Source organism: Sturnira hondurensis, unplaced genomic scaffold (genome assembly GCF_014824575.4).
Source record: "Sturnira hondurensis isolate 20B ecotype Veracruz unplaced genomic scaffold, ASM1482457v3 Scaffold0021593, whole genome shotgun sequence".
Lineage (NCBI taxonomy): Eukaryota > Metazoa > Chordata > Mammalia > Chiroptera > Phyllostomidae > Sturnira > Sturnira hondurensis.
Window position 1 is genome coordinate 278,681 of NW_028094224.1, and position 21,693 is coordinate 300,373.

The 21,693-nt window shown below is 52.7% G+C and overlaps 2 protein-coding genes across 2 annotated transcripts; both read right to left on the reverse strand.

Annotated features, from left to right (window-relative positions):
- Nucleotides 1–4,467: 4,467 nt before the first annotated feature.
- LOC118977926 (zinc finger protein with KRAB and SCAN domains 4-like) lies at nucleotides 4,468–6,781 on the reverse strand. The gene is made up of 3 exons (XM_037033104.1): nucleotides 6,507–6,781; nucleotides 6,356–6,447; nucleotides 4,468–5,490 (listed from the first exon to the last, which is right to left on the reverse strand). The coding sequence occupies exons 1-3, from the start codon at nucleotides 6,779–6,781 to the stop codon at nucleotides 4,628–4,630; spliced, it is 1,230 nt and encodes a 409-aa protein (XP_036888999.1). The 3' UTR covers nucleotides 4,468–4,627.
- Nucleotides 6,782–8,360: 1,579 nt separating this feature from the next.
- PGBD1 (piggyBac transposable element derived 1) lies at nucleotides 8,361–18,601 on the reverse strand. Its single transcript, XM_037033096.1, has 7 exons — nucleotides 18,450–18,601; nucleotides 17,844–18,292; nucleotides 16,754–16,922; nucleotides 14,021–14,109; nucleotides 12,346–12,472; nucleotides 11,622–11,718; nucleotides 8,361–10,488 (listed from the first exon to the last, which is right to left on the reverse strand). The coding sequence occupies exons 2-7, from the start codon at nucleotides 18,240–18,242 to the stop codon at nucleotides 8,925–8,927; spliced, it is 2,445 nt and encodes an 814-aa protein (XP_036888991.1). The 5' UTR covers nucleotides 18,243–18,292; nucleotides 18,450–18,601; the 3' UTR covers nucleotides 8,361–8,924.
- Nucleotides 18,602–21,693: the final 3,092 nt, after the last annotated feature.

The following is a 21,693-nucleotide window of genomic DNA, read 5'->3' on the forward strand; positions in this document are numbered from 1 at the left end:
CTCAGGCGTCCGGAGCCTCTGCGACAGCGCCTGGGGTCCAGCGCAGAGAGACCTTCCCCCTGTTCTCGCACCGTGGAAAATGGGAAAAATCCTTCGCTCCTCGACCACACTCCCCGAGCGCCGATTTTCCCGTTTTTTCTTCTTTTCATAACCAGGAAAGAGAAGGGTGAGCTGGGCAGCCTTTGCGAGCGCATCTTGGCGAACCCTCAGCCGGTTCCGCGAACACCGGGACCGCCTTGCGCCCCGCACGCCTGTGAGAGCCAGAGGCCAGGTGCGCGTCATCGTTCGCAGTGAGGCCGGTCCACTCCGCTCTCCTTTCCTTCCCACCGGAGAGAGGGAGCCCTCAAACCTGAGTGAGCGCGCGGCCCCGTGTCCCGTCTCCCACCCCATGGCCCTTTTCCCCAAACCCTCTTCGAGTCTCTCACGGTACCAGGCACCTCCGCCCACCCGCAGGTCCCCGTCAAAACTTCAGTTCTCCAGGGTCCATCCAAATTCTGCGCGCGCCCGTCCCCCTCCTGCCCCCAATGTAACCCGTTCAAACCTCTCCCAGGAGTATCCGGTCCAGCTCTCTCCGGTACCCACCGCTTGGCGCACCAGGGTCCCCGACTCTGCCCGCCCTCCCCTTCTTCCCCGGGCTTCGCCCCCGAACCCCGACCCCTACCCTCCGGGATCGCACCCCGCCTGCACCTCCGCGCTGCAGCGCTCCTCCCGGCCCCCGCCTGGGCCCTTTTTAAAGCCCGGATCCACGCTTCGCCCCCTCCTCGGCCCCTCCGTCCTGCACCGGGCAGCATCCTGACAACCCTTCCCTCCAAGTCCTCGAAGTTCCCGGACGGCGATCTACCGCCCCCCGCCCCCCCCCCCACTCCGGTCCCGAGACCTTCGCCCACGCGGGTTCGTCGGCGCCGCGTCTGGGCCCTGCGGCCGCCGGGAGGGAAGAGAGAGGACGCGCGGGCAAACGGCGGACAGGCTGCGATCCGAGAAGGGCTTCGGGACCCGGCCGGCGGCCTCGCTCCTTCGGAGCAAATTGGCGGCGCACGTGTTGTTTAAAGGAGCTGCGGAGGGCGTTCTTTCCCACACTCGGTCGTTACTCTCCAGCTGCGCGGGATGCGGCGGGGCAAGAAGCACTTTTCTCCGTGAACTACACACAGGTGTTACTCCCAAGGTGCACCCTAGATGGCAGTAGAGAGCAACCTGTTAGGACGTACGGTCCGTTGTTATCCCCTGGTAAACACTATATGGCAGCAGAGAAAAACGTTTTCTGGCACCTTTGCTCTTGGGTGTTGTTCTCAAGATGCAAAGGAAGTAGCAGAGCTTTTCTTGGTGGCCTCCACTCCACTCGTATTGCCAAGGTGCACACAAGCCGCAGAAGAGAGCGTTTCCTGATTTCCTTCCATTCGGGTGCTATTCTAAAGATGCACACGAGAGGGCAGCAGAGAATAGTTTTTTTCCCCAGTCACATCACTGAAGCATTATTTCCAAAATGCCCACGAGGGCATTAAAGACCACATTTTCAGGGCTTAAGTGCTCTGCCCGCTCTGCACTGAAACAAGAATACAAAAAGAGAGAGGAGTGGGGGAGAGGGGAGGGGGCAAAGCACAGTCTGCTTCTGCCTGTGTTCCCGTCCACTGAGGACTCACCTGGCATGAGCTTATAGAGGCCCAGAATGGAGTCTAGGGTGGCAGTTTCCTGGGGGGGGCGGGGGGGGGAGGGCGCGGGGGACGGGGAAAGAGCCTAAGTCCCAGACCAATGCAGAGCTGACTTCTGGCTCCACCACTCACTGGATTTGTAACTTCAGGCAAATGAATGTAAACTCAGTCTCCTATGCCAAATGGGGTAACTGCCCTTCTCAGGGTGGCTGGGAGGATTCGGTGAGGTGGGGCTTTTAGCTTCTGCCCTATGTGCGATCAACCTCACTCTCCCCCCCCTTCCCTTCTGTGTCCTTTCTTTGTGGTTTGGATACATCAAGAATCTAGCAAATAGTCTCCTTTCAGCAGAATGAGCTCTCTGATTGGTTTCCAGAGAGCCAGGCTCCCCGTAGGCACTCACTCCTGCACTGGTCTGGCTTCCTCCTCAGGGCAGGACTGACCAGTGTCTCTCTGGTTCCCACACCCCTGCTCCACAAACCCACAGACCCCTCAGCTCAGGCCAGCACCACCTCTCACAAGTCTTCTCACTGCCCCCTCTGTTTCCTGTCCCCAGCTCAAACAATCCAACCTCCACACTGCGGCCAGCTTGACCTTTCTAAGTTGGGAGTCTAAGTTGTCACTTCCCATGCATAAGAGGCTGTTATTTCTGAGAGATCACAGAAATCACTCATAACTCAGTCCACAGAATGGTTTTTAAATGAGCTTGCTCTTCTCAGTGATGTAGAGAAAGCAGTCTGAACCAAGAAAGCATACATTCTGATAGAAGACATGCCAAATTCAACGTCATCCCCAGCATTTCCCCAGGGAGGTTGTCCAGTGTGTGAGTGCAAGACAGAGAGACAGAGAGAGAGAGAGAGAGAGAGCGCGCACTTGACTCTATAAACAAACAGAAAGTGGAATCTGTGAATTCTATGGAATCTGCCCATGAATAAAAGGACTAATATTATCACTGAAAGACACCTTTATAGACCACCACAGTCAAAGTACACACTTTAGGGATGCAGCTGCCCATCCCAGGCAGCTGCAGCTGCCCTGCCAGCTCTCCCACAACTCCAGCTCACTGTCTGGGGATGTTTAGATGTCTCATGTCAGCCAACTCCTCGTATTAAATCTTCCTGTTTCTCTGAAGAGCCATGACCAATACATGTATGTGAAGAAAGTTTGGGAACTATGCAATGTGTTTTTATCAGGTTAAGAATTCACTCAAACACTTTAAATAAGCATATGGTTTATTAGTGTAAAACAAATAATTTACTCTAAGTACCAAGGCTTGGAAACTGAGAGAAAAACAGGCATTTGGGTATACATGCAAAAGCTTTGGGATAAACAGGAAAGAATATATCACAATGCAAATTAATTAATTGTGAAAAGTGACTGGAAAGCCTTGCTATTAAGTAATTCCAGAGTCTCAGAATGATATTGAAAATAGGGAAGTGGCTGCTGGTACCAGAAATCAAGTGAGGAGTGTGAGCAGGTAAAACAACAAAAGCATATTTTATAATAAATAAAAGTGATACACTGACAAAGGTAGCGTAGGAAGTAGTTACCCAGACATGCTTTTGTAGGAGTAGCTGCATTTGAAATATATATAATACTTCTTGCATACTGCTGACTAGAAAGTTTTCTCACCTGAATTCACAAGACTGAAATTCTGAGTAACATGAAGAAGAAAAAAATGGTCCACAAAAGATGTTTACGGGAAAGCGGTGGTCTGAGGAGCCACCTGAACGGCTGTGGTGCTCATCGTGGTTAATGGAGGAGACAGCACCAAACGCTGCTTTGAAAATCAACACGTAAGAAGGCCAAGATGGTCACACACTAATAATGGATTTTGAAGCCACGGGCAGCACCTAATTAAATATCCACGGACCCGGAGCGTTAGTCTCGGTGCACCATCTACCGGGGGTGTCCATGTTTTGGCATCTCTGGGCCACACTGAGTTGTCTTGGGCCACACATTAAATACACTGCACCACAAAATCTGAAAAAGTATCATAATGTTTTAAGTACATTTACAATTTTGTGTTGGGCTGCATGTGGTCTAGAGGCTGGACACCCCTGGTATGCTGCAGGTGGGGGGCGGGGCAGGACAGTGCAGCTTTCAAGAGCACCTGGTTGTCCAAAAGAAATAAAAGATGAGAACCAACAGGCTGAGCATTACCTAATTTATCTGTATTTTATTCTCACTTCATGACTGATTTTTATACCACCTGAATTATAATATTATGTCCCCAAAGAGTAGCAAATGAATGTCATGAAAACATTTTTAAAAGAATGAAATTCCATGGTTGGCATATGCTTACAATTACCTAAGAATAAAACAAGATGCTTATAGAATTCACCCTGGAAAGCCTACTCATTTAAAAACAAATTTGGTTTCTTTATATCACAGTATGCAGTCCTGACCCTCATTCTTCGAACACCAAGGGCTTAACGAAAAATGGATTACATGGACAAGAAATCTAGAACCTCAGACAAGTCAACACAAACACAGATGGCCATAGTTAGCAATTCCTCAGAATTCTAGACATCACACTCCCAAGAAGTGAAGGTCATTTCACATGTAGCACCTACAGGCAAGGCACCCTGGGGGGACAGGACGTCACTGACCCAACCCAGTGCTGAAGGAGTCAACGTGGGCAGAATAAGTAGTCAGAGCAGCTGCCCCTGGATCAGAACCACTGACCCAGGGAAGGTGGTGGCCGAGGGGATGAGCCAGTCTGGAAGCCCCAGAGTCCAATGGGTGGGAATGAATGTGTGTCAGGTCCCACGTCTCCCAAACAACACTCCAGAGCCTCCTTTAAAATGAGGTTTTTGAAAAACAAAAAACAAAAACCTGTCACCCTCTAGAAAGTAGGTCTGACACCTGCCTGAGGGTGTGTGGTAAACAATGCCCCGGCCCACAGTTTCTGTGGTCAGAAGGGGCTCCAGGGAGGTTTCATTCAACAAGGAAGGAGCAGACTTGAGCACCCAAGACACTGGTCACCGGGACACAAGTTTTTTTGCAATGTGACTTCTCTGATGTTGAACAAGGTATGAAGTTCGGGTGAAGCCTTTTCCACATGCATCACACTCGTGGGGTTTCTCACCAGTGTGGATTTTCTGGTGCTCAATAAGGCTTCTGTTCCTAGTGAAACTTCTCTCGCACTCACAACATTTATAAGACACAGGAGCCTGGACATCCCCCTCCTGGTTCACCATCTTCCTATGACTCTCCCAAATCTCTCTCTGCTCAGGAGCCTGGACATTTCCATCGCCATGGACCCTCTGATGTCTCAGGAGATGGGAATTCCGCCTAAAGGCTTTGCCACATATGCCGCACTGGTATGGCTTCTCCCCCGTGTGGATTCTGTGATGCTCAAGGAGGCTGCAGCTCTGGCTGAAGGTCTTCCCGCAGTCCTGACACTCATAGGGCTTCTCCCCAGTGTGTGTTCTCTGGTGCTTGATAAGGTTTGAGCTGTGACTGAACACCTTGCCACATTCTTCACATGCATAGGGTTTCTCCCCAGTGTGGACTCTCTGGTGAATGACGAGGGCCGAGCTGCCAACGAAGGACTTGCCACAGTCTTCACACGCATATGGTTTCTCCCCAGTGTGGATTCTCCTGTGCTTAGTCAGGCCTGAACTCTGGGCAAAGCTCTTTCCACACTCATGGCAAACGTGCCGCCTCCTCCCACTGGTGTTTTGATGCTTTCTCAGTGACTTGTCCTCCTGTTCACCGGCCTCTGCGTGTGGGGGTGTCTGGGCAATGGCTTCACCCAGGTGGCACCGCATCTTCCCTGGCCCCCGTTCCACCTGCTCCTCGGCTACAGGCAAGTCTCTGGTCTTTGTCTGTATGTCACCACCTGCAATAACAAAGGGCCAGCAACTGTCAGTCATGCCCTGCCACAGAGGAAAGCTCCCTGCTAGTCCCAGGGAGGCAAGAACGCCAGCGGTCTGGCTCTGATGTGGACGAGGGTTTAGGTACAAGAATCGGGGTGGAGGCGCAGAGGGAGAACAGGAGTGCTGGGGGGAGGAGACCTGAGCACAGGAACGGGTCCATTGGAGAAGGGTACAAACTGGGAGTGGAGGAAGGGTGAGGCCTGTGCTGGGCCCTAAGTTCTGGGGATGGTCAGGCAGGGCCTGGCACTCCAGACAGGAGAAGAAACGGCTGGGCAGGATCATATGCAAGGCAAGTGAAGGGACTTCAGAGCATTCGGTACAGATCAGAGTGAGGAGCTCAGGAAAGCACAGTCCCGTCTGCTCATCCCAGGTAGAGTTGGCCTCCCCACACACCACCGTCCTCTGCACTGGGGAGTGCGGGTTGGAGCCCCATGGGAACTCAGACAGGCCCAGCCTCCTGTGAGCCCCTGCGCCCTCATTTCCGAGTCAGGCTCCTGGTCGTGGCTAAGTGGCTTCCACCTGTCTGCTCTGGTGCCCATGGCCTGTTTCCTGAAGAGACCCCTCAGGTCTCCCTTCTCTGGGCTAAGCCACTGGAAAGGAATCAGCTTGGACTGAGTGGCGGCTCCAAGCCAGACCTGTGCCTCCTCTTCACCCCACTTCACCCAACTAGGACAGAAGATGATTAAGGGCTGGTGGGTGACAAGGGTTAGACACCATGATTCTGAACTCAAACACAATGGGTCCCAGTGGTTTCTAACAGCCTGGTTGGTTCTAAGACACCAAGGGAGCCAGGAAACCTCCTGAGCCACCAGTGCCCGTCCGTCTTACCCAGCGAGGTCAGAGCTTCCAGCCTCTGCGCTCCTCTTCGGGCGCCGCTCCCGCACCGGGGCGCGCAGCCCCGCGGGCAGGATGCGCAGGAACTGCTCCAGCACCAGCAGCTCCAGCATCTGCTCTTTCCTGTGAGTCAGGCTGCAGCCACAGCCGGCAGAGCTCTCGAAGCGGCGCAGCGGCGGGGACCCCGGCTTCAGGGTAGCGGAAGTCGTGGAAGTGCTGGCGCAAATGCTTGAGGCCCGGGGCCTCCTCGTCCTCCGCCTTCACAGCCCGGATCCCTGCAGTGTCCTCGGCCACCTGGGCATCCAGGGCCACGTTCTCCCCCGACTCTCTGGCCTCCCTGCGCCGCAGCTGTTTCCACCAATTCCTGGTGGTGGGAGGTCGCCGTCCACCTGTCACTAGGTCACTCAGCCAGCTGCCCATCAGTGCACTCAGGGCCCAAGGATGTTACCCGGGAGGAGCAACGTGGATTCCCTCCCCAAGTTCAGGGCCCTGGGCCTCCCTGACTCTGCAGGGCAAACAGCAGTCCGGATAAACATCCCCTCCTCTGGACAGCCTTTGTCACCCCCCTTAGGCCGAATGACGCTTCCTATCCTCCTTACAAAATAAACAAGAGAGCTTCCAGAACGGGTGCTCTGACAGTGCTCCACAAACTTCATACTGAAAACTAAAAACGTGCTTGTGCACTGGTTCTCTGCCCTGCTGGACGAGTGTCCTGAAAACAGCTGTCCTTAGCGAAGTCATTTTTGTGTTCCTGGGGCCTAACACCTGCAAACACAGAGTAAGCTGGTTGTTGTCACGTGAAAGGATGACTGAGTATGACAGTGTTAGGTGAGGAATTACTGTGCCAGGAGGAGGCAGGGGAGAAGGTAGTGCAGACCCGCACACGCCTCCTAGCACAGGTCATGGCCACAGATGCCCTGGACCTGGTCCTGCCCAGGCTTGGAGGTGAGAGCTGCTGGGAGTGCCTGGGGCCCATGGTCCGGTGGGCCGTGTCCGCTGCTCTGGCCCAACAAATTCAGCCAAATCTTTACCAAAGACGTCTCAAATTGCAAATGTCTGCGTTAGGAAAGAGCAACTGTGTCCGAGCTTCTGCCCTCCCTCCTGCCGTGAGCTCCAGGGTGAAGGGAACAGGCCTGGTCCGTGTTCTGAGCCCCACAGTTCCGCCAGCCCACGCCCAGTTCCTCTCTGGGTTCTCTGAGCCCCTTGGGACACAGACAGGCTGGCAGCTGAGGTGTTCTCCACCAGGTGCTGCCTGCCACGCATACTGAACTTCAGCTTGGTGCCCCTGGGAGTCCAGCCCTAATCACTCTGTACTGTTTTCCCACCCAGGTTGCTGTCATACTCCACTGCGCTGACGTACACTTTACAGGACAGCTACCTTTCCCCACCCAGCTGCAGTACGTCCTCAGGATCCAGAATGGTACAGCAAATAGAGTAATTTCAGGTCCTGCTTTGGTTACAAAAGAGACTCTTTAGACGCTGACTGGTTAGTGAAGGGTATGACCTTAACAGAGAGAGCTAACCTGCAGGCACCACCGAAGTGGGTGGACAGAGGCACTGGTGGTGTTCTGTACAATGGTGAGCAGGACAAACAAAAGCAGTCACTCTCTCGGTTCGGATCGCAAGGAACTTTGGGAATGCTGTCTACCCTGCACCGTGCAATGGGATGGGGGCTGTTAGGATGTGAAAGGAACACATGGACATGTGGCTGTGACCCACGGACTCGAGGCGTGTTCCGTCTTCACGCTCTGGACTGACTCACCAACCCTAGACTTGAAAACCGAGGAGTCACAGGTCACACCAGGCGCTGTCCTCAAGTGCTGCTCCTCGGGTTCTCCATCCTGACAGCTTTCATCCTGGACTCACTTATCACCTTGGTTGATTTCAACACGGGCTGCCTGTCAAGACGACTGCTATCCGCTCCTTTCTTCTCACGACGAATCTATTGTTACTCTGAGTTGCTCCCTATTTCCTCAGTTTTTTTCAGTCTTGGCTTCTGCGGCTGACTTCCACCATCACAGCGGGACACATCTAACCCTGACCCTGACCCTAATAGGACACATCTCCCATTTCTCCTTCACCAGCTCAGGCCTACACACAGTGGGAACTGGCCACACACCTGCACCGAGTCTTCAGCTGCTCACCAGCCCTGCTTGGTTTAGACCATCCTTCTCTCATGGGTTCCGTCTCAATTTTCAGCTATGGATTCAGTGCCATTCCATGGTTCCTATGGCATTACCTGCATGGAAAAAATGACATTCTCCAGAGAAAATTACTGCACAAGGGCAGTACTCCATTCCTTCAACGCGCAAAATAATTCAACAAGTAAATATGTTCCCACACATCTGACACCAAAATTAGACACAGAAAAAGGTACCACTGGAGTTCAACACTTTAAAAGATACATTACTTGTTATAAGTCTTTGGAAATCTGTACGAATTTCTGAGTTTTAAAATATTAGTTACATAATTTCACTACCTACATCAGATTTGCTTTAGGAAAGTACAAACTGATGTGTGCTTGCGATTCTTCTGTCTTATTGCTGTCCAGCCAGTGTTTCTTTCATCTGCCTTGATCCGACAGACTAGCGCTGGGCTCCAGGTAGGCACGCGCAACTCGTCTCCAAAAGTCCGAGGGGTCCAGAGAGGCGCCTGGGTTACAGGCTCGGTGTAGCTGCCAGGCGTTGTTCATGGCTACATCAACCATGAAGCTCACCAAAGCCGAGTACCATTTCTTGCTTTTTATTCTCACCCTGTATTTCGAAATGATTTGATCCATGTTAGCTACACCTTCCCTGCATTCATCGTACAGTCTCACTATGGATGGGCGGCTTATCTGAGAGATCTCGTCATCCACGAAGCAGCTGACCTCGCCGACGGGCTCGATGCCAACAGCACTGGAGCACAGGGTGGAAACGCCGTCGCCATGCCAACGGCACAAGATTACCTCCTCGTTTTCTTCCACTCGGAAATCGAAATAACCCTTCTTCATTGTCTTCATATGCGCTGCATTCATAAGGGGACATTTTTCCATCCCGTTCTCACGGACTGTTCCCGTTGCCCTCACACCCTTCTTCTTCAAGGCTGACACTAACTTGACACTTGTGCAGAAGCCATTGAAACACAGGTGGTACGGGTGCTGACCTCTCTCTAAAAGAGCATCAGCGAAACGCATCACTAGGTTTCCCCCCAAACCAAGATCAAGATTCTTATCTGCTGTCATCACGGACTCTTCCTGATGGGGCTCAAACCAAACCAGATAGCCCTGCGTGGTTGTGCCGCACCACATTTTATAGCCAATCCTCACCGGCCTCCCGTGCAGGGACGGGCCACTGTCAAAGCATTCACACATTGTCTTGTCAAAACAATAGTATTCTTGCAGTGGTGCGTACAGGAGGAAGTTTTTATTCATTTGCTTTATGAGAGGCCTCAATTTTGTAAACTTGTCCTTTGGATCTAGGCGACTATTATCTGCAAAATGTAGGTGTGAGAAAATCAGTTCAAATCTGTCTCTTGTGATGGACTCTTGGACCTGGCTCTGACCAGCATCCGAGATCTCCCAGTACATTCCCCTTCTGGGTCGTCTCACAATTCCACTCCAAAGGAGGACCCCAAACACACTCCTCATTTCCTGAACTGTGGCTTCCAAGCTGACATCTTTCTGGGAGGCATACTTATTGGTCTCACTGACAATCAGGTTGAAAGTTTCATCATCAAAAAATAATTCAAAGAGCTCTACTGGGCTCAGCTTTTCACTCTTGAGATTCAACAGGCCAGAATCCAGCACTGACCAGCTCGGAAAGCTGGGTTTAATGTCTCTTTGGGCCCAAGTCCTCTCTGGCACACTTGAAGACTTCAGCTTTTTGGGAGCCGGCTGGGCCTCTGGCTCATTGTTTTCTTCCACATCTGAGTCACCAGAAAATGCAAGGCCTTGGAGCAGTTCACTCACTCGAGCTTTGTCTTTTTTCCTCCCTTTCCGGGTGATGTCGCCTGCAGCGTATTCCAGGGATGAGATGTGTGTGCGGGCCCACAGGTCGCCCGGGTAACGATGCTTCACAGTGTTCAAATGTGCAGCTGGCCTCGCATCAGTGACAGGAGTGCCACACGTGACCTGGGGCACACAATCTCTGGGGAAGGAAAAAGAATGCACGCTCTGAGACTCGGTGTCCTTCACCAGTGCACAGCCACATGGGCACCATGGTCCTCTTCAGTGAGGCTCACCTACTTCTTACTCACATCTCTGTGAGGACGACTTTGGCCAGACCTCCCCACCCCACTCACTCCTCAACTGTTGAATCTGGGAGGAGCTGGGCAATCTTCTTCTGCAGTGGCTGGTGCAGACAGGACAGACAGGGGCAGACAGGACATGCTCCTTGTTGCCCCAGGCTCTATCAGGCCCTCGCACAGCCAGGCCCTCGCACAGCCAGGCAGACACCCACTAAAAATGACGGTCTCCAAATTCAGTCAGATATGCCGTACTGCCCCCAAAGCCTTCCCACTTCCTCTCGTCCTTCCTTCCCAGTTCCCCACAGCACGTATTTCAAATCTTCACCAGTCTTTTCCAGTCTTGTGCCCAGTTCCTCGTATCTTCAGACACATCCCCTTATTCTACACCAGAGACCAGAACTTTTCTAGCCGAAACTGGCTCTTTGAAACGGTCCCTTCCACAGACACTGTCCTCGGAGCTCTTTCCTCCCCTCTCTGTGCATTTGCATCTCTATTTCTGCCTCCTTCCCTTTCAACACCTCTTCATCTAACACGTTTCTGTTTGCTCATCAAGTCACGTTTTAAATGTCACCTCTGCTGGGACACCTTCTCCAACCCTCCCACTTTCAGCTGGGCGCTTCGCCCGCATGTTCTCCCAGAGCCCAGGGCGTGGCAGCTGTTTCCCGCCTGCTGTACCCCTTACTGGGGGCAGGGGTCCACCTACAACTACCCAGGGCTGACAGAATGCTTGTTGTGAGAGGAAGGAAGGAAGACCACCTCCTGGGCCCGGCTCCTTATCAGCTTATCACTCGATTCTCCAAACCAAATTCTCGATCCCGCCCTCTGCCTAGCTCACCTGAGCCTGTGATGTCCAGAGGAAGTTTCAGGTCCCTAATGCTCAGCCCTGTGACAGCAGCAGACTCTGTGACCTTCCTGCCAACATTGTTTCCTGTATTATTCAGGAAAGCAAGATTTTGACAACTGGTTTCTCTGGTTCCCTTCAAATTTCTTCTTCTATTTGTAGGGTTTGGTATACAGAGCCACGGACACTCACCTTTTGAGTGTTCCTGAGGCCTCGGCACCGTGGTCCATCTCTTCAGATGCTTCTTGCTTAGCATTAAACAATTCATCTTTAGTTACAGCTTCTACAGCTAAAACAATACAGTCATAAATTAAATGGCATGTGTTGTTTGAATTTAGAAAAAACAGCCTTCAGGGAAGGAACAGAGTGTCTCAAATTAAAACAAACCGGAAGTTGACAGGTGTCCCAGAAGTATGGACTGAAAACCCACAAAATGTGTCCTATACAGGAAGATGCTAAGAAAGGTCACTTAGCCAGGGAGAGGGTCTCACAGGCAAAGCAAAGCTGGAGAAAATGACACAGGGACCACAGTGCTCTCAGTGATGAGAGCTTCCTGAGGCAAAGAAGAGTGAGCAGGAGTTCAGGGATCTTCCCCCCAGGAAGGGGCGTCTGAAAATGAGAAAGCACCTGGGACCCTTGATTAGGAAGAGAAGGGGAGGCACAGGGGTTGTGGAGGGAATCAGGGGAGGCGGAGGGAGGACCGGAGAAGACAGGAACCAGACTGAGCCAGTGATCAGCGACAGCAGAGGAAGATAAGACCCAATGGCGCAGGAGGATGGGGGTGAGAGAAGGCTGATGACAGAGGTCCCCGGGGAGGGTCAGGGTCTCAGGAAATGTGGGCTCACCAGGCCCAGGTTTGGGTAAGTGACAGGCAAAAGTGAGCACAGAGGGGGACCAGCCAGAAGCCTGCCCTTACTCCTCAGACTGAGGTCTGTCACCTCCGGAGCTGAGTCCCCACAGAGGTTCCTCTGAGCCAGATGCAGATGTGGCCACTCCTCGGGGACAAGGGCCTGGGCTGCTTTGTCCTTGGTCTTCACCCATGTCTACAAAGACAAGAACAGCCTCTCAGCTTTCACCGTGCTGAGTGTGAGCGATTCAGTTGTGAAGGGTGTCACACTCCACGCTGTACACCTGCAGCACCAACCCCTCCACGGGGCCTCGCTCTCCCGCAGGTTTCCTTGGCTCATAGGCACTTCACTCCCACCCTGGCCGCTGCTGTTACACGGCTGTCTCAGAAGACACCAAGCACTGGATTTGGGGCTCACTCCAATCCAACACGACCTCAACCTAACTTCGTGATGTCTGCCGAGTCTATGCCCACGCCAGATCCCACCCACAGGCTCCCAAGGTCAGGGCCCACTGGTCTGGGCAGCCCAGCCCACACCACCTCCGCCCAGCCTCTAGTGAGACTGCTTCTCTGTTTCTGTCTGGTCTTTCACGGTTTGACCCAACATTTGTTTCTATTCTATTGTCCACCCAAATCTGTCCACCCAACTCTGTTGTTTCATTTTTTTTTCTTTTTAAAGATTTTATGTATTTATCTTCAGAGGGGAAGGGAAGGAGAGAGGGAGAGAAATATCAATGTATGGCTGCCTCTCGTGAGTCCCCTGCTGGGACCTGGCCTGCAACCTACGCATGTGCCCTGACTGGGAATTGAACCACGACCCTTTGGTTCGCAGGCCCGCACTCAATCCACTGAGCTGCACCAGCCAGGGTTCACTTTCCTATTAACTTATTTCTCCCTAATTCAAACATTGATTATAGACCAGAGCAAACATTTAGTTACTCTGTTCTGGTGTAATCTTGTCCATCATCATTTTGAAGCACATGGTACTGCTTAAATAAATGACTTCTTCTTTGTTTCTCTAGGATGTTACACTGAAGACAACTACCCTGGTTACAAAGACCCCCAAGTAAGTTTTAGTTTCTGCCATTTCTTTATAAGAGGGTAAAGTATTTGTTAAAAACTGGGGGCACCAGGTCAGACAGGATGAAGAACCAGTTACAAACACAGAAAAGGACTGAGCGAGGAGGAGACCCCCCGCAGACCACCTCCTGAGAAAACTGATGGACCAGCAGAGGGCTTCAATGGGAGATTATTTTTTAACTACGTGGCTAGGAAATTCACTGAACCACTGAGAGAATTTAAAGAAAAAGCAAAAACAAAAGACCCAAGACATGAGGCTGTGTCTTGCATACACAGAAGTCCCAGTTCCGTCACCACGTATCAACTGGGTGAGTGCAACACCGGACTGTGGAGCACCGTGAGGAGCAGTTCAGTTCTCAGGCTTGGACAGCGACCAGAGACCCGCAGAGGCTAAAACACCAGCCACTAGGCGCCGATGCCTGGCGGCACTTTCTGACGCCCCCTTCACTCCCACGCCTGACACCTGGATGTGCTTCCTACACGTGGTGCTGAGTGGGGCACTAGCGTGCAATCACAACCCGCTCCTCGGAGGAGGCTGTGGCCTGACATTCTGGGATGAGGGGAGGGCCCAGGGGTGACAAGTTGGGGTCAAGAGGGGGTGGGGGTTGGGCCCAGGCCTAGAGGGACTGCTATGCAGGTTCCCACGAGGGCCCCCCCGGCTCACCTGGGGTGTGGCTGACTTGAATTCGGGTACTGGTGCCTTGTCTCTGGGGGCTTTTTCCTGGAGAGGAGCTGGTGCCTGGGGAGCAGGCCCTGTGAAGGGGGAGGCGAGAGTGAGTATGACAAATGCCCTTGGGGGGACCCAGTCCCACAGATCTTCTTACATTTGCTGCACGTAGCAGCACTACTGTTTCATTCTGTCAGACACAGAAACGGAAGAAGTGGAAAATGGAGAGACGAGGCAAAGAGGAAACCAGAAGGCAGAAAAGAGAGGAAGTAAAGATATAAAAAAACGGAGTGGCTAACGGGGAAAGCTGTGCATGTGTGGGGTTAGGGGGTCTATGGGAAACCTCTGTACCTTCCTTTCAACTGTGCTGTGAACCTGAACCTGTTCTGCAAAAATAAAGCCAAACACACAGACGTGGAGAGAAGCGATAATAGCCCTGAGCTGGAAAATACCAGCACAAGGGGTGAAAGCAGACAGGCTGGAAAAGGATCTCTAGTTCACCTGGCTCAGGAAACCCAGGGAAGGTGCTGGGTTGTAACTAGCAGGCAGTTGCCACAATATTAGGGCGGGGCTAAGAGGACAGAAGCAGCCCTTGAAAAGAAGGACAAGAGAGCACCCCCATCCCATCCACATACCCCAGCAGCAGGTCTCTGGTGGTGCTTAGAGGGCCCAGCAGGCTGTGCTGGGGTCCAGCTCTCCGAGATGCCGCAGGCAGTTCTTCAAGCCTCCGTTGAGGTTAAAGAATCTTATGGCTGCAGCTACTGTCAGCTTTCACCACTCTATCGACTCACCTCCATTCTTCACCCCCCGCCCCCCACCCTGCCATCTAAAGGAATCGAAATCAGGGCAAGCAGATGTGCTCCTCACTTCACAGGTAGATGGGACAGCTCCCCGCACTGGCCGCCCCACCCCCGCCTGTCTCTGTGCCACTGCAAACTCTCTCACCCTTCCAGTCTCCACACAGGCTCCCCCACCCCGGAAACCTTCCCCAGCCCCCAGGACCGTAGGGCTCCCTCCCTCCTCTAAATTTCTGCACCAAAACAAAACGTCTAAGGCTTCATGTGGTAGTGGTTTTCCCTAATGGAAGAAATGTGATAGAACCATCAGACAAAGAAGTAGGGAAATAGCAAGTCCTATTTGTGCCACAATGGGCAAACATCACTTGCAGTCTGAGTCCTGCACATTTCGCCTCCCTTTAACGTTCTCTTACCATTCATCACAGGACCATCTGCTCTGCACGTACTGTCAGAACACTGATATTCACAGATTGCTGATGTAGTGATTGGTAAACAAGGATGGGGTAGATCTCGAGCCCTCTGAACTCCCGTGCATAATTGTGTCTGGACAGTAGCAGCCCCCACCGACTGCAGGGGGCACATTCCAAACCCCCCCATAGGTGCCTGAAACCACAGATGGTGCTGAACCCTGTGCGCACTGTGTTTTTCCTGCACACACTCACCTATTCGCTTCTCTCTGGCATGTCTGAATTGCCAGCATCACTGCTCTTGCGCTTTGGGGCCCTGATTATGTACAATAAGGGTCACACTGAGACACCAGGACGGTCACCTCTGAGCTGACTCCTCAGGGACTGAGCAGGGAGCAGTGGCCACGCCAGACAAAGAAAGGACTCATGTCCTGTGTGGGATGGAGCAGGAAGGCACAGGACTTTATCACACTACTCAGAACAGCTTGCTTTGTAAAACTCATGAATTGTTGAAAGTAAACTGTAACTGGAAAAGAAAAATCAATTATTTCTGGAATCCCCCCTTCAATATTTTTGGACTGCAATTGACTGGGAATAATTGAAACCTCAGCTAAGGGGTGATTGGTACATGGTTCTGTAGGGAGGAGAGTTAATAATTTTCAACCAATTCCAGGGAGTGGTAACACCCTCACCATGAAAGTTAATAAACTACGCGGTTGTAAGATCTCCTCTTTTTTAAAAATGGTTTTATTTATTTAATGTTAGAGAGAAGAGAAGGAGGGAGAAAAACATTGATCAGTTGCCTTTCCTATGCACCCCAACTGGGGACTGAACACACAACCCAGGCATGTGCCCTGACCAGGAATCGAACCAGTGATCCTCTGCTTTGCGGTCTCCTTTTTGAACTGTCTGGGGGCTTCTGCCTATTCTCCTCAATCCCTTGGCATTTGGGGGCATGGCCTGTCCCACGACAGAGCACTGCCCAAAGCTGACCAGTAGGGGAGAGCTGGGACAGGGTCCCCAGGGGTGGAGCCTGGATTCGGAAAGCGAGAGAGCCCCACACACAGTAGGGCAAGCTCCAAGTAGAAAAGCAGACAAACTGTGTGAGCCTAAAGCTGCATTTAAAATGACTGAAAGGTCAGATCAGGCTGGGAGGATATTTAAGAAAATGTTATCACGGGGAAAGACACATTTGTGGAAAGCCACCGAGTAAGTATTTAAATGCCATGAGTGTAGAGACGAGACGTGTGGTAAAGAGAGAATTCTTGCCGAAAATCAGGTGACTTCAATTGTAGATGCTCCTCTGCCTCCGCCCATCCTGGGCAAGTCATTTAAAGCCCAAGCGTTGGCCGTCCTAATGATTAACTGAAGCTGTTGGACAAGGTTTTAGGATTGTAATGTTTTACAATTTCAAGTGATTTAAAAAGCTTGCTTAATTACAGAGTTAGACAAAAACAAAACTCAAGGATACAGATACACAAGTTTTTACCAAAAGGACCACACACCCGCTGGTGACCCGAACTCACCCCTGGCACTCAGGCTCACGGCTCGGACGTTCTCGTTGGGAAGCTCTGGAGGCTCCCACTTCACAGTGGTCGCCCCAGGCAGGGGGTGGAGGCTCTGACACTCCAAAGTAGCCCCTTGACAGTCTGTCACCAGGAGGTGCGTGTCCTGTGCCTGAGTGCAGACGGAGGCCTGGAAACAAAAGAGTCGCCATGAGAAGGCATCCTGGTGGGAACTGGACCAAGCGGCAGCAAGGGATAGCCTCCAGGGGACACAAGACGAGACCTATTCAATCTGCTAGAGCAGCAGGTAAGACAGGGAACAAGACAGAGACATTCCTTCAGCACAGGTGGATGCATGCCTGTGGCAAGTGAGAGAGACAAGACATTTCTGCAAAGAAAAACTAAGCAAAACACAAACCCCCCGAGGAATGCCTAAACCAGTGGGTGGAAGCTTCATGAGGAATGTGGGAGGCGCATTCGGAGAGCGTCTCCCACAGGCTACTTATTACGCAGGGGCCAGCAGTACTTCCCTAGCGAGGAGTCTGACAGAGGCCACCTTGACATCACCGGTAAGGAGACAGCCCTTGTGCCACCTGAGGGAGCACACTGGGGACATGCATCACTGCTGCGGCATTCCGGCCAAAACGCACAACCCGGACTTATCATGAGAAGCACAAGACAAACCCAGCTGTCAACGTCATAGCAAAGGCCGAGCCACATCCCCACATTCAAGGGAACTAAGGGGACATGGGGACTAAACGCAACCTGGGATGCTGCACTGTTCCCTGAACTGAGGGGAAACAGCCATAAAGAACATGACTGGGATAATGTGGCAAAACCTGAACAAACACTTGCTTTAGGGTGAGAGTATCATTTCTGTTTAAACGAGACAAGTCCTTGTTCTTCAGAAATACAGACTGAAGCGTTAGAGGTAAAGGGGCATAATATCCACAACCGATCTCAACGCTGCACCCACACAAACACAGATGCCCCCAGGTGCTGGCGGCAGGGAAGTGTCGGGGAGGAGGGAGGGGTCCTCCGTCCTACTCTCCCAATACTTATCTAGGTTGTGAATAACTTCAACATAATAATGAAAGTGTTGTCTTCCCACCTGCTGGGCCGTGTCTCCTGTGGCTGCGGGCTCTGCATCCTGCAGCACTGCCACGGCCTCCTCGCTGCTCTGCGGGCACCGCTCCCGCACCCGGGCGCGCAGCCCCGCGGGCAGGATGCGCAGGAACTGCTCCAGCACCAGCAGCTCCAGCATCTGCTCTTTGCTGTGCGTCTCGGGCCGCAGCCACAGCCGGCAGAGCTCGTGGAGCCGGGACAGAGCCTCCTGGGGTCCAGTCACCTCCTGGTAGCTGAAGCACCGGAAGCGCAGGCGGCAAATCTCCTGAGTGTGAGAGCCGTGCTGCTGTCTGCTGCACACCTGCTCCCACGCGGAATCTTCCACCTTGACTTTTACAGGACTGTCCCTGTTTTCAGGATCCGGGCCCCACAAAGCTTCGTCCATGTTGAGCTTCAGTGCTAGGATTTCCAGGAAGGTGTCATGGGCAGCGAACCCCTGAACAACACGGTTTGAAAGGTGCATTTTAATTTACACGCAGATTTTTTTCAGTAGATACCATAAATTTATTTTCTCTTCCTTATGCTTTTGTTAACATTTCTTTTCTCTAGCTTACTTTATTTAAGAACGTAGTATATAATACACATGACATACCAAAGGAGGCTAGGAACAGGTTCACTTAGCTGTGATGGACGCTTCAGGCATCGATTGTAACGCGAAAGCGCCAGGCGTGGCAGGATGCCACCGACCACACTTGCATGTCTGTCCTCACTGCAGGGGCAGCTTGTCCTTGGTACCGGTGACCTGCGCCCAGAGGGAGGGGGTTAGCTTTGAAGGGCAGAACACGTTAGAAGGACGATAAGAGGGAGGGATTCTGCGGCTCTGGGCAGCCGGGGGCTGCGTTGCCCTGCGGGGCCTGAGCCGGCAGGTGAGGCGATGACCACAAGGCGCCAAAGCCCAGGGAGGCTCGGCTGGTGCTGCCACCCGGGCCACTCAGGCCAGAGTCACTCGGGCCAGGCTGGCAGGACCGCACAGTCAGCCCACACAACCACAGCAAGCATCAGCGGAGGTTTTCCCACTAAAGCTGAGATTTTTCATTCAATTTTTAAATGTAGCAATAGATCACCGAAACAGTAGACAAGCTTCAAGTTCTTTTTGTCCCTCTTCCTCTTCCTTCTGTGATCTCATTCTTCGAAATTACAATGTGTCTCCATCCCAGGAACACGCGGGAACCTGCCTTTCCCGTTGCAGACACAGACCCTGCACTGGAGGCCTCCAGGCCGCCCGCCGGCACCGTCACCCCGCGGCCCCAGCCGGCGCCAGAGCCGCTCAGAGCTGCTCAGAGCCGCTTGAGAGCCGCGCTCGCTGTCCCTGCGCCTCTGCGGGTCCCCGGCACCATCCCTCCGTCATCACCACTTAACACCAGCAAGCGCTACGACCATTTCTCCGCTACTCTCCCCGCCCCACATTATTCCCTTCAGCACAACCCGGCCCAGATTCCACACGCTCCCCTGCACCCCCCCACCAAACACCGGGTTTCAATCTCTACTCCTTGAACTACATCCAAACCCCGCCGGATCCGATTCTGCTGAGTTTTACTGGTGCGTTTGTTACTCAACTGGCATTTACTGGGCACGGCAGTATTTGGGGGGTACCGCACTAACCATGAAGGAACACAACCCACAGTCCCGACCTCCGAGAAAGCTGGTGCCGCTCGCGTCCCACCGCTCAAACCTCTCCCCGCACCCGGTCTCTCAGGCTGGGACCCCTGCAGCCCAGTCACTGTCCAAGGCACGGAGCCGATGCCGCCCCAAACTCTGCGGACAGACAGAAACGTCTGTCCTCTGAGCCACAAAGGGAGGCGGTGTCCCGGTGGATCCAGACCACCCCCCCCCCCCCCCCCCCCCCCCCCCCCCCCCCCCGCNCCCCTGGCGCACCTGGAGGGCTCGGTGAGCTGGAGCGGACAGGGAGCGCCGGCCACTGCGCCCTCCCTGCGGTGGCCCGTGGCCAGCGATGGGCTCTGGCGCGCCAGTGGGCGGAAGGCGAGGCGACCTCGAGCTACAAAGACGGCCTGGACCAGACTCTGAAAGGTTCGGGGAGCGCTGCGGAGCCCGCCGGGCTGGGTGATGGGGCCGCAGGGCAGGGGGCGCTGGGCGGGATGGGGCCGCCTGCGCACCGGTGCCGGGCCTCTCTAGGACGGGGCAGCGCGTCTCTCTGGTGCGTCGGGAGGACCCTCACCCGCCCAGACCCCGCAGGGCCCTCAGTTGTGTAAACCGTTGCATTTGAAACCAAAAAGGGAGAGAGTAAAACTGAGTCTGTCTTTAGGGTCTTCACAGGCTGCTGTGGTTGAGGGGTGGGACAACAAATGGGTGAACTATTACAATACAGCAAACAGTGCGTTTTCTTTAACTGAAACGTACAGAATATGCATACGCAGGAACTCAAGCTGCACAGACTGTGAAGCGGAGTGGCTCACTCTCAGGCAGCGTTCACATTTTGTGACCCCACATGGAACCCTGCTCTGGGGGGGGGGGGTATTGTTGCAATACCTGCTCACAGAAGGTATTGTTGCAATAGTTCATCCTGTCCCGGTTTCTGCCTTAATAGACTTGTAACTCACCTTTTAGGGTGTCCATGCCTTCTCACATGCAAGCAAAACTGTTAACAGATCTTGTATGACATCTGCCCTTCGTTCAGTTTTTTTATGATTTATGGGTATAGGAAAAACATGTTCTTTTCCATATGCCTGTATCCAACATTTTTGCCCAGTGCTTATGAGTCTGCCCTCAGGGTATTGAGGTGTCAATGAATTTAGAATTCTTACAATACCTGTATTATAGAATCATGAGAGAAAGCCATGATCAATTTTCTGGACATTTAGGGATATATCCTTTTAATTCTTCCCACTTGGAATCTTTTGTCATTGCTTTGCTTTTTTAAAAAATTTTGGACACAGGAGGGAGAGAGGGAAAGAGCCCTCAATTGCCTTCCTTATGCGCCCCAACCAGGGACAGAACCGACAACCCAGCCAGGACAATGCCCAACAGCTGAGCCACACTGACAGGAGCCATGTCTTTGGTTTTTACTGAGAAGGAAGATATTCCATGTTCTTTCTTCAACTGAACAGAATCAGGTTTAAACTATGAGGCACAGCTACATGTTTGGGTGCTGACCACAGCACAGGCCTCCAAACACTTGAGTGTGGGGGGGGGGCCTGGTATCAACTTCATTTACTCATAAAGGCAGGATGAAAACTACACAGCTTTATGATTCTCCAAGAGGTGGAATGTGGCTGACTTTCTATGCAATTCCTTCAATTTCTCAGTTACAGCTGCTTCTCCTACAGATTCGGTCCAATGCCACTGTGGTTGCCTGGCAGCTCTTACCAGTCCGACCCGGGAAGGAACAGGAGTGGGGTCAGACCGCTCAGTGCTTGTTCCAGCATGTATCCCCCTAACCGTGACAGAAGCCCACTTTTCAGCTGTGCACACACTTCCCCAGCCTCCCTGTCCCACGTTTTGGCCTATGACACAGTGAGGCAGTATCTGTGGGAAGGCTGCTCACAGGGAGCTGGCAGATTTTGGAGGCGCTTCTTTCTGTCCTTCTTCCTTGTGTCCATGTTTTGTATGTGATGGCTGGGACTGGAGCAGCCACCAAGGGTTATGCGATGACCGTAGGGACCCACAGCATGCACCAGGGTGGTGGTGCAGGAAAGCAGAGGCCAGCGGCCCCAGTAACATCACTGAATCGCCTTACCAGTCCTGGACTGCTCGTCGCCGCCGGCCTCTCTTATTTAGGAGAAAAACAGACTTTGATTAAGTCACTCCTACTTTTTAAAAAAGATTTTATTTATTCATTTTTAGAGGGGAAGGGAGGGAGAAAGGGAGAGAGAAAAACA